Source organism: Pelophylax lessonae (genome assembly GCF_965119305.1).
Source record: "Pelophylax lessonae genome assembly, chromosome: 12".
Classification (NCBI taxonomy): Eukaryota; Metazoa; Chordata; class Amphibia; order Anura; family Ranidae; genus Pelophylax; species Pelophylax lessonae.
Genome location: NC_138779.1, coordinates 60,192,795 through 60,205,708, shown reverse-complemented (window position 1 = coordinate 60,205,708; position 12,914 = coordinate 60,192,795). Strand labels below are relative to the sequence as shown.

The window sequence follows — 12,914 nt, the reverse complement described above, 5'->3', positions numbered from 1 at the left end:
AGTGAGGTTGGATGGAGAGCGTTTGTGAACAGCAGTTTTCAGTTCTTTCCACAGATTCTCGATTGGATTCAGGTCTGGACTTTGACTTGGCCATTCTAACACCTGGATATGTTTATTTGTGAACCATTCCATGTAGATTTTGCTTTATGTTTTGGATCATTGTCTTGTTGGAAGACAAATCTCCGTCCCAGTCTCAGGTCTTTTGCAGACTCCCATCCGGTTTTCTTCCAGAATGGTCCTGTATTTGGCTCCATCCATCTTCCCATCAAGTTAAACCATCGTCCCTGTCCCTGCTGAAGAAAAGCAGGCCCAAACCATGATGCTGCCACCACCATGTTTGACAGTGGGGATGGTGTGTCCAAGGTGATGAGCTGTGTTGCTTTTACGCCAAACATAACGTTTTGCCTTGTTGCCAAAAAGTTTGATTTTGGTTTCATCTGACCAGAGCACAGCACATTCTTCCACATGTTTGGTGTGTCTCTCAGGTGGCTTGTGGCAAACTTTAAACAACATTTTTTATGGATATCTTTAAGAAATGGCTTTCTTCTTGCCACTCTTCCATAAAGGCCAGATTTGTGCAGTATACGACTGATTGTTGTCCTATGGACAGAGTCTCCCACCTCAGCTGTAGATCTCTGCAGTTCATCCAGAATGATCATGGGCCTCTTGGCTGCATCTCTGATCAGTCTTCTTGTATGAGCTGAAAGTTTAGAGGGACGGCCAGGTCTTCATAGATTTGCAGTGGTCCGATGCTCCTTCCATTTCAATATTATCGCTTGCACAGTGCTCCTTGGGATGTTTAAAGCTTGGGAAATCTTTTTGTATCCAAATCTGGCTTTAAACTCTACAACAGTATCTCGGACCTGCCTGGTGTGTTCCTTTTTCTTCATGATGCTCTCTGCGCTTTAAACGGACTTCTGAGACTATCACAGTGCAGGTGCATTTATACGGAGACTTGATTACACACAGGTGAATTCTATTTATCATCATTAGTCATTTAGGTCAACATTGGATCATTCAAAGATCCTCACTGAACTTCTAGAGAGAGTTTGCTGCACTGAAAGTAAAGGGGCTGAATAATTTTGCAGGCCCAATTTTTCAGTTTTTTATTTGTTAACAAAGTTTGAAATATCCAATAAATTTCGTTCCACTTCATGATTGTGTCCCACTTGTTGATTCTTCAAAAAAAAATAAAAAAATTACAGTTTTATATCTTTATGTTTGAAGTCTGAAATGTGACAAAAGGTCGAAAAGTTCAAGGGGGCCGAATACTTTCGCAAGGCACTGTAGTTGATTTTCTATGCAATTTTAGTGAGAGTAAATACACAATACAACTTTGTAGTCCAATTTTATAAAAAGCCCAAATTTGGTCAATATACATTATATATTTATGTTCTTCACAGTTGTCATTAAAGTTCAATGTATTCATAAGCAGTCTTCATATCTTCACATTCAGTTTCTTTGAGGTACAAAGATACCATGAAAACCATAAGGAATCTGCAAAGGGACTTCCGCTCTGGCAATTTCTGTGAAGTCTTTTGCATCCAAGATTAGAAGGAATGTACTTTTATCCTAAAATAAAAAAAGACAATAAGAAAGTATAAAATACAATCAGGGTTCCTTTTCTCACTGATTTTAACTGATTTTGTAAATGTAACTTCCTATTTCACCCTCTAGTGCACAGGTGTCAATTACAAGGCCCGCGGGCCGAATGCGGCCCCAGGCCATTTCAAGTGGCCCTCGCACCTCTCCTGCAGCTGCCGCACACCCTTTGTCTCTGCCCCCACCTTGTGGGGGCAGAGAGGACAGAACTCCTTTGCCAGATCCTGCAGTCCTCTGTGCAGCTGCAGAAAAGCTTGTCTTTGCCCTCCCCCCTCTCAGTAGCCCGCAGCAGAGAGCAGGGAAGAACTCCTCCTACAGATCCTGCACCTCTCTGTGAAGCCGCAGCACCACCTTGTCTTTGCTTCCCTTGGTCTCAGCATTCAGCAGACTCTGGAAGCTTACTCCAGCCCTCCTCTGGTTCTCCTCCAGACCCTGCACTTCTTCCCAGATCCACCCGCATCTTCTTTCTGGCAGCAGCACAAGGTAAGGGGTGCATTGTGATGTAAGGAAGGGTGGGTGACTTCTGATGGTGGGGGGGCTCTTGACATCTCAGGTAAGGGTGTAAGGGGGCGTGCGGTGCTCAGGACATCTAATCCTACAGATATAACCGGCCCTTTGAGGGCAACCATAATGCTGATGCGGCCCGCGATGAAATTGAGTTTGACACCGGTGCTCTAGTAGAATGTAATAGAATGACACCATGCTGACAGATAACGGGAACTCCCATATGCCAGGGATATACATTATTATGTGTTAATGAAAGACATCATTCTGACAATATTGGTGAGGAGCCCCACATGACAGTTTTCTTCCTGTTAGAAAAGCTGGGTAACATTTACAACACAAACATGCCAGAATAAAACGTTATAAAATGCTAGGTTAAAAGCCTTGTGTAAGCTCTGTTTGTATCAGACCTTTTGAAGGGGCTGGGCCAGCAGCTCAGGTATCATGTACTGCATGGTAAAAGGAGGAAGAGGTCACATGCTCCCTCATGCGCAGAATTACAGATCATATATATATATATATATATATATATATATATATATATATATATATATATATTTTTTTTTTTTTTTTAATTACTGGTATTTACATAGTGCTTTACATACTGTACATTCACGTCAGTGCCTACCCTTACAATCCAAGATCCCTAGCTCACATGCATACATACACATACTAGAGCCATTTTGGAAAGGAGACAATAACATACCATGTGGGAGGATACCAGAATATCCAGAGGAAACCCACGCACGTGCAAGGAGAACATGAAACTATGCAGATAGTGTTCTGGTCGGGATTAGAACCAGACACCCCAGTGCCGCAAGGCAGAAGTGTGTTGCTCTACATCACAGAGCTCTGGCTGGTGTACAGAGCTGAGGGGGCAAAACAGTAAAGGTACCTTGAGTACCTATAGCAAAAGGGGTACTATAAAGGTAATGTATAGGCACTTTGTACATTATTTCATTTTATATATATATGGTCAGAAATAAAAAAAAAAAAATAAACATGTAAAAAACGGAATTTTTGTAAAATCTTACCTGTAAAATTCCTTTCTCTGAGTCCTCCGACAGTCGCCGCCTCTTCATATTCGTCACATATGGGGTATTAGACTTTGCTCCGAAGGAGTAGCTAGGCAACAGAATATGTTAACAATAAAGCTTTTAACATATCCCACCCTCAAGGGGTGGTCCCCTCAGTCAATACCCTCCTACTTCCTGCAACCATATCTCAGTTTTAGTGGAATAGCAGTAGAGTATACAACCAAACCCCAAAAAGAGGGGCGGGGGCGGCGACTGTCGGAGGACTCAGAGAAAGGAATTTTACAGGTAAGATTTTACAAAAATTCCGTTTTCTCTTACGTCCTCCAACAGTCGCCGCCTCTTCATATTCGTCACATATGGGGACGTCCCAAAGCAGTGCAAACATGAGGGGTGGGAAACGCATCCGCGCCGAAAGGCAACGCAGTCTCCGCATCAAAGAAAGGAACCTTACCAAAGGAAGGAAACCAGCTGGGCAACAGCAAAAAACAAGTGCTCAACAGGAGCAACAACCCAGGAAAAGACAAAAAACCAGGGGATACAAAACTTATCCCAACAGCCAGGAGTCCCCAACAAGGGACCCTAGGGAACAGCCGCACTAAGAACCTTGCGGCCAAAGGAAGCATCCGCCGATGCCTGAACATCTACTTTGTAGAATTTTGTGAAAGTGTGCACGGTCGACCAAGTCGCCGCCTTACACACCTGGGCTACAGAAGCCCCATGACGACAGGCCCAAGACGTACTCAAGGATCTAGTAGAGTGCTCCTTCACAGGTACAGGAGGAACCTTTCCCTGCAAAGCATAGGCCTGTTCAATGGTCTGCCTGATCCATTTGGCGATGGTAGAGGCCGAAGCCGCCATGCCCTTCCGAGGACCCTCTGGAAGAACAAACAAGGAGTCCGTCTTACGAAAAGACTCAGTCGATTTAAGGTAAACCCTTAGCGCCCGAACAACATCCAGAGAATGCAATCTCACCTCCTTTTGATGTTTAGGCTTCGCGCACAGCGAAGGCAAGACAATATCCTCATTAAGATGGAATTCCGAAACTCGTTTCGGAAGAAAAGAAGGATTAGGTCGCAAGACCATCTTATCCAAATGAATAACCAGGTACGGAGACTTGCAGGACAAAGTCGCCAGCTCCGACACTCTGCGAGCCGAAGTGATCGCCACCAAAAAGGCGACCTTTTTGGACAACATAGACAACGAGATCTCCCTGATCTGTGCAAAAGGAGCACGTTGCAACACAGACAGAACGAGATTCAAGTCCCAAGGGGGCAGAGGATCCCTCCTAGGAGGAACCAGATGCCGCACACCCTGAACAAAAGTGCCAACTAAGGAGTTGGAAGCCACGGGACGTTGAAACAGAACGGCCAGCGCAGACACCTGACCCTTTTTTGTAGCCAGCGCCAAACGCTGATCAACACCCTTTTGAAGGAAAGACAGCACACGGGAAACCTAGTACGTGCGGGGTGAAAACCCCCTGGACTCACACCAGGCAAAATAGGCCTTCCAAGTACGGTAATAAACCTTCCCCGAGGAAGACTTCCTCGCGTTGATCAAAGTATGAACGACCTCTGGAGAGAGACCCCTCTCCTTCAGGACCTCGGTCTCAACAGCCAGGCCGTCAAAGCCAGCGACTGTAAAGCAGGATGGTAAATCGGTCCTTGAGACAGTAGATCGTCTCGAAGAGGCAGACGCCACGGGGCGTCGATCGCCAGATTCACGAGGTCTGCGTACCAGGACCGGCGAGGCCAGTCCGGTGCCACAAGAATCACCGTGCTGCGTTCCGAGTGTAACCTGCGAAGGAACCTGGACAGCAACTGAATCGGTGGGAACGCGTACATCAGCCTGTACTGATGCCACGGGGCCACTAACGCGTCCGACGCGTCTGCCCGAGGGTCGCGCGTCCTTGCCACGAACCTTCTCACCTTGTTGTTGAGACGAGACGCGAACAGGTCCACATCTGGAAGACCCCACTTTGCGCACAACATCTGGAAGACAGCCGGGTGGAGAGACCATTCCCCCTGATCCAGGGTCTGGCGACTCAGATAGTCCGCCTGCCAGTTCTCCACCCCCGGAATGTGAACCGCCGTTATCGCCGGGACATGAGTCTCGGCCCAAGACAGAATGTCGGCCACTTCTCGAGCCGCTCGGGCACTCCTGGTGCCCCCTTGGTGGTTGATGTAGGCCACCGCCGTGGCATTGTCCGTCTGCACCCGAACCGGACAGCCCTGCAGCCGGTCCGTCCAGCGACGAAGACAGAGACTTATCGCACGCAATTCCAGAATGTTGATCAGAAGGGAAGACTCCCCCTCCGACCAAGTCCCCTGGGCGGACAGAACGCCCAGAACTCCACCCCAGCCCGACAGGCTGGCGTCCGTGGTGATCACCGTCCATGAGACAGGACGAAACGACTTGCCCCCGGACACCAACGGGGACTGGAGCCACCACAGAAGGTTTCCTCTGGTGCGATGACTCAGATTTGAAGATCCAGAGATTGAGGTCGCCCGTCCCACCTGGACAGGATCTCCGCCTGGAGACCCCGCGTGTGAAACTGGGCGAAGGGAATCGCCTCGAAGGCCGAGACCATCAATCCCAGACATCTCATACACGTCCGCAGAGACGAGTGCGGAACGTCCCTGAGGGACCTGACTTCCTCCCGGAGAGTCCTGAGTTTGTCTTCCGGCAGGAAGACCTTCGCCTGCACCGAGTCCAGGATCATTCCCAGGTAGGGAAGACGAACCGACGGACTCAGTGTCGACTTTGGAAAATTTATCGTCCAACCAAACTCCTGCAGAGTTTGCATCGTGACAGACAGGTCCTCCTCCAGACCCTGGCTGGTCGCAGACCGAACCAGAATGTCGTCCAGATACCCCAGGACAGAAACGCCCTGGGCCCTCAATAATGCCAGAACCGGTGCAAGCACCTTGGTGAAGACCCGCGGAGCCGAGGCGAGACCAAAAGGCAACGCCACGAACTGGTAGTGATCCTCCGCAATGGCAAATCGAAGGTACCTCTGGTGACCCCCGAAAATGGGGATGTGAAGATACGCATCCTTCAAATCGATGGAGGCCATGAATTCCCCCGGAACCAGGGCAGCCACCACCGACCGCAGGGATTCCATGCGGAACTTGCGAACCCGCACAGAGCGGTTCAGAGCCTTCAAGTCCAGAATTGGACGAACCTTGCCCTCCTTCCTGGGCACGGTGAACAGATTGGAATAAAACCCCCGAAATCTGTCCCGATGAGGCACCGGAACTACCACTCCCTGAGCCCTCAGGTCCCGCACCGCCAGGTGCAGGTCCCGCAAACGCTCTGGAGACAGTTGAAGATTTGAGGGAAAAAATCTGCTCTCCGGCCGAGAGAGAAACTCGATCTTGTAACCAGATCGAACGATTTCCTGAACCCATCTGTCCTGCACACGGGCCAACCAGGGCTGAAGAAAACCGAGCAAGCGTCCCCCCACCCCAAAACTGGGTGAGGGCGCCCCTTCAGGCCGAACTGTTATGGGCTGCAGATCCGGATTGGCCGGACTTCTGTTTACCAGACCAGGGCTTCTTCTGAGAGCCCTGACCTTTGAACGGCTTGCCCTTGTAGTGCGGCCGAAAGGCACGAAAGGACCCCTGAGGGGGCCGAAAATTAGCATGCTTCTTCCCAGAAGCTCCCTTAGCCTTGGGGAAATGGGGCAAGAGAGTGCTCTTACCCCCGGTGATCCCCTTAATCAACACATCCAGGGACTCCCCAAAAAGGCGAGACCCATCATAAGGTAGATTGGCTAAGGTCTTACGTGAAGATTGGTCCACCGACCAACATTTTAACCAAACCAGGCGGCGAGACAACACCGCCACGCTGTGCACACGTGCAGCCAACGGAACCAGGTCCAGGTCCGCATCACACAGATACATGACACCCGGGTGGATCTGATCCACCATATCCAGGGTCGCCGGCGAGGCCGAGTCGGCCACCAGGACGCGCCTAAGCATCTGCGTCCAACTTGCGATCGCCTGGGCCGCCATGAGAGAAGCAAACAGAGCCTTAAGCATAGAACCCGTAACAGAATAAGTATGACGGGCAAGAGACTCCAGTCTCCTATCCGTGGCATCACGGAACACAGGGGAATCCTCTGCAGGAATCGCAGTGGCTTTGTTCAAAACCGCAATTGCGTGATCCACTGGGGGAGGAACACACCACCTTTCATCAGTGGAAGGCGAAAAAGGATAACGCAGCTTGAATCTACTTGGTACCGCAAAAGGTTTGCGCAGATTGCGCCATTGTTCCTTAACAGCGCGCTGGAAATCATCGTTGCAGGGAAAAACCTGCGGCGTCCTGCGTTTTCTCTGCGTCCCATAAGCCGCCAAGGCGGCGGGGGGACACACTTCGTCCTGCAAACGCAGCGTTTGCTTTATGGAAGCAATCAACTCATCCATGATTGCAAGCTCTTCAGGCGAGCCAGGGGGAGAATTATCAACCCCCTCAACTTCAGCCTCCACCTCGGACCCCACTAGATCAAGAGAGGAGCGGGACCCCGATAAGGAGGCCCCCGCCATAACAGCCCCATCACCTTCACCCTCAGAATCAGAGGAAAGAGCAACTCTGGGCCTTTTAGTAGATTGAGCAGCCACCAGCATCTGTACCTGAGCAGCAAGGCCAGCCACAATAGTGGCTAAATCCCCCCCTGGGGGGGAAACAGCGGTTCCCTGGCTTTCCACCAATGCTGTAGGAAATTTGCCCTCCTGAGAATCCATTGCCCCTGTAATGCCAGACAACAAAGGGTTAACTGCCCCTTTTAAGCAAGCGCGGCAAGCGCAGCCCACCGCAGCACACTCAAGCACAATAAGACCCCCACAGGGAATATGCAAACTGAACACAGGCAATGGATAGCAAGAACAGAAGGATAAAACCTGAGGAGACCCTCGCCGCTGCTGCTGCCTCGATCGGTGTTCCTGGAAAGAGGAAGTGATGCTGCCAGGGCGCTCTATGTAAGCCTATGGAGGCTACAAGAAAATGGCCGCCATGCATGTAAAACATGCGGCCGGAGCGAGTGTAGGCAAAATGGCGTCGTTTGGCGCCGAAACCGCCGCTCCACAGTGCATTAAAACACACATTACATTCCAGTATCAGAATACATGTCAGATCGCCGCAGCGATCGCTGTATATGCCCAAACATGCCAAAAAAAAACATGCTCCACAGCACACAGCTTCACACACTGACCAGTCTGACACACACAGTGTCACACAGCTCCCCCCCCCCCCCCTTGCAGCCCACAGCATGCAGCCGAGAGATAGGGAGACAAGCAGTGTGAATAGAGGCAGGTTACACAGTCCCAGACTGACACCCCCCCAGACAGACAGGTCCCCACATAAATACACTTACCTCACATGGCGTGGGGGACCCGCACAGGCGAACAAGCCGCTGCACATGAGGCAGGGAGAGTCGCATTCAAGACGCACAAAATGGGGGTTAAGAAACCGCACAGCGTCCAGTGAGGTAGCCACCTCACCAATCATCCCTGCACCGAACAGGGATGGGTCGTTCACTGTGCCAGGAGCGTTACCTGGCTGAACGCTCGATGGCAGACTGGGAAGCCACTGACCCACGACCTGCGACCAGGGGGATCAGCCCGAGACCCAGTCCGCATGATCCTCTTCATCAGAAGAACTAACTAACGCTGACAAAAATAACAGCTAAGTAAAGGTAGAGAGAAAACTCAAACAAAATTTTAAAAAGAAGAAAGAGTCTGGGGCAGAAAGCCCCAGCACAGAGAGAGCCAGCCACTCCTGACAAGCTAGACATTAAAACTGAGATATGGTTGCAGGAAGTAGGAGGGTATTGACTGAGGGGACCACCCCTTGAGGGTGGGATATGTTAAAAGCTTTATTGTTAACATATTCTGTTGCCTAGCTACTCCTTCGGAGCAAAGTCTAATACCCCATATGTGACGAATATGAAGAGGCGGCGACTGTCGGAGGACGTAAGAGAAATAAATATTTTTTAGTTACATAATATTTTAGGTCCCAATGACTTTTTATCCATTATCAAATGGCCCAATCCAATGTTTCAATCAGACAAATTGTTTGTGCTGTAACTTTACCTAACCTACAGTTCTCTGGGAACCCTTTGTCATGTATCTTTTTTTTCTATTAGTAAAACCGTAGAAACAAAGTTTAAGGCCCCATGCACATGGGGCGTTAGAAAAAACGTGCGTCAAAGTTAGTTCTGACGCCGGAAAAAGCAGCTGTAAAAACGTGCTTTCAGTAGCTTTTTCCATTGGCGTTATTGCACGTTTTGCCACGTTGCTTTTAGCAGCGTTTTTTTCTGCCTCCATTCAAAATAAATGGTTCCCTATTGATTCGAATGTAGGTCGCACCGCAAGTCGGATCCGACTTGCGGGACGACTTGCGCTGTGAGAATCTTAAGGGGGAACTCCACGCCAAAATGGGAAAAAACGTGGTGGGGTCCCCCCCAAAATCCATACCAGACCCTTATCCGAGCATGCAGCCCGGCAGGCCAGGAAAGGGGAGGGGACGAGCGAGCGGCCCCACCCCCCCTGGACCACACCAGGCCACATGCCCTCAACATGGGGGGGTGTTGGTGCTTTGGGGCAGGGGGGGCTCTGCACCCCCCACCTCAAAGCACCTTGCCCCCATGTTGATGAGGACAAGGGCCTCATCCCCACAACCCTGGCCGGTGGTTGTGGGGGTCTGCGGGCAGGGGGCTCATCGGAATCCGGAAGCCCCCTTTAACAAGGGGGCCCCCCAGATACCGGACCCCCTCCCTATGTGAATGGGTATGGGGTACACTGTACCCCTACCCATTCACCCCATAAAAGGCAGTGTATGTAAATAACGACAGGAGACGTTTTGGAAAGTTTATTAAAAATCTTCATCTGTTCTTCTCTGGTCTTCTCCCTCTCCCATTTTGGCGTGGAGTTCCCCCTTAAGATTCTCACAGCGCAAGTCGTCCCGCAAGTCGGATCCGACTTGCGGTGCGACTTCCATTCAAATCAATAGGCTCCCATAGGGAACTATTGATTTTGAAGGAAGAAAAAAAAAACGTATAACGTGGCTTAACACACGTTAAGCAACGTTATTCAGCCTTTAGCAGCGTCAGGCGTTTTTAACGCTCTAACGCTGGTCCTCAGAACGCGCAGGTCGTGGGTTCTTGTTGCAGCTTAAAAACGCCTAGGCCACTTACAGCTCAAAAACGTCTGTGTGTGCATGAGGCCATAGAATAACATGGAGGGGCGTTTTTAGGCTGCAAAAAGAAAACGCCTGACGCTACTTACAGCGGCGTTAAAAACGCCCCGTGTGCATGGGGCCTTAAAAGTATATATATTTTATAGTATAGTATATTTTCTTATATTTGTAATATTTCTTAATGTGCGAGAAAATATGCACTGTACTAAGGGCACTGGCTGGGCAGGAGTTAACATAAGGGGCGATCAAAGGGTTAACTGTGTGCCTAGGTTGTGCTTACTTATGGTGGGGTAGGTGCTTTTACTAGGGTAAGGTAGAGACCCATGTTCCTGCTTAGCAGAAACTCAGGATCAATACCTTCCCTTGTGACAGAAAGACAATCTGCCTTGTTTTTGTTGTCATTCTGCCTGTGTCCTGTGTAATTAGCGCGTTCCAGCAGACATTGAGTCTGCGGTAGCAGCCGCTGGGCTTCTGCTGTGTCTAATCACAGCAGGTAGCCGGCAGCACGCATGCGTGTGCCCATGACCCGGAAGTGTCAGATAACATACTAGGTATGCGATCTGGCGCAGAGCGGCCGCACTGCTGCAGTATATGTACAGTGGGCGGTCTGCAAGTTGCTTATACACATTGTACATAAAACACACAGGTGTGAATGAACACTAAGGAAGTGTTACAGAAATAAAGGAGACAGATCTATGGTTTCCATCATCACATGACATGATGAAATGGTACAAAAGTCCAATCACCTACCTGATGAGGTGTAAGGACAGCAGAGAGTATCACTCCATCGTCCTCTTCTACAGAATCTGGGGAAGGCACAAATATTGGTTCTGAAGGGTAAAATCCATCTTCTTTCCATACCTGTGACATTTAGGAGACAGACAGATACGGATTTCATTTTATCATCCAAAATATACACAATATAAAACATTGGCTAAAAAAGGGAAAGTGTAGTGTTCAGTAAGTGAATATTTTGACATCATATTGTAGTCTTTACTATAAAAGTGGTCCTAAAGCCTAAAGGTTTTTTACCCTAATACATTTTATGCAGTAAGGTAAAAAACCTTCCGTGTCACAGGATCACTACCTCATCCCCCGTATGCCATTTTTTTTTTAATACGATCATCTTTATTAAACTTTTCTTTATCTTTTCTATTTTCACAAAACACACAATTCACATTTACCAATCTTTTAACTCAAGTTTTCTTAGTTTAAAAATATTTCATAGCCTACAATATATACATATATCTTTATCAGCAGACATAGGTTCCAGTCGCCCTCTTGAGACCCAATCCCTTCAAACTTCTTAAATTATATTATATTCAAATAATTATTAAGTGTTACTCCCATTATCTAAATACACCATTTAAGACTCTCCAAGACTGTCTGAGAGATTTTCCACAATCTGAACAATTGTTTAATACACTGAGATGGGTCTTTCCCAACCAAGGGCAGAGACTCGTATTAAGCCTTGGATGCCGATTGGCCATCTTGGAAACTAAAACGAGGCTTGGATACAGGCTGGTCGGCAATTTTAAAATGAAAACGAGGCTGTGGCATTTTTTGGCTGTTCAGCCATCTTTGATTGGGAATGTGGCTTGGTAGTCTAAGTCAGCTACTTTTGTGGGATAGAATTAAAATGTATTATTGCCAATTAGGGCGCCACTTCCCCTGCTGAATGGATAAATATTTGGCGTGGTGACTCACAGTGCTTCGAGGCCCCCGATGATGGCAGTTATGATGAAATGCATAGGGCAGAGCTACACCTGTTCAAAATTGAGTGTACTATCTAGAAGCACTTGTTACATCGCTTATAAATGCCCTATATATACACAGTGCTGTGTTTATGACTAATATGTGAGTAGTTTCACATTTTTACTTTTAATAAAACATTTTACGGATTCACACTATGCAGCCATTTCTATTTTGATTGTATGGAGGAATCTTGCATTACAACTGTTGCTATGTTTATCTATTTTACTACTGATGGATCAGAGATATATCATGAGGATCTGAATTACATGGATCTTAGCATCATGTAAAAGGTTACGGTTTGCAGGCCAATTTGACTCCATAATAGAGTCCATTGATTCTGGTAAAAGTCCATTCAGTTATTGGCGATGACCCACATCATGAATATAGAATTCTTCTGACACCTTCTATCACACAGCAGTGTATGCATTTTTAGATTGGGACTATTGTTCTCATCATATGTATTTAAAGTGGACTAACATTATTTTTATTTTTTGCACTTTTTTGGTGTGTTTTGTATAACATTATTATTATAGTGTGGCAGAATTTTATTTAATTGATTGCACAGTGTGTCTAACAGTGTGTAACTGTTTTTTTGCCAGTGGCTTTTTTACACCTGCCAGTTTGGTTTCTATTACAAAGATATGAAGACACACAGAGCGAAGCCCATGGAAGCACTCAGCAGGGGGGAGGGAAAAGGAGCATTGGCAGGGAACCCGAGAAGAGGGGGATTGGAGCTTCTCTGTGCAAAACCATTACACAGATGTTAATGGGGTACTTTGACGTAGTGGTGGGCTTGAGCACTATATGGCCATATGGTGGGAC

The 12,914-nt window shown here is 48.0% G+C and overlaps 1 protein-coding gene across 1 annotated transcript in view; it reads right to left on the bottom strand.

Annotated features, from left to right (window-relative positions):
- Positions 1-1,391: 1,391 nt before the first annotated feature.
- Positions 1,392-12,914, bottom strand: part of BCO2 (beta-carotene oxygenase 2) — a 303,719-nt gene continuing 292,196 nt past the window's right edge. Inside the window, exons 23-24 of the mRNA XM_082274647.1 lie at positions 11,088-11,198; positions 1,392-1,572 (exon numbers count right to left, since the gene is read on the bottom strand). Of these exons, the coding sequence (XP_082130773.1) occupies positions 1,453-1,572; positions 11,088-11,198 (231 nt within the window). The 3' untranslated portion in view covers positions 1,392-1,452. The remainder of the gene's footprint in view (positions 1,573-11,087; positions 11,199-12,914) is intronic.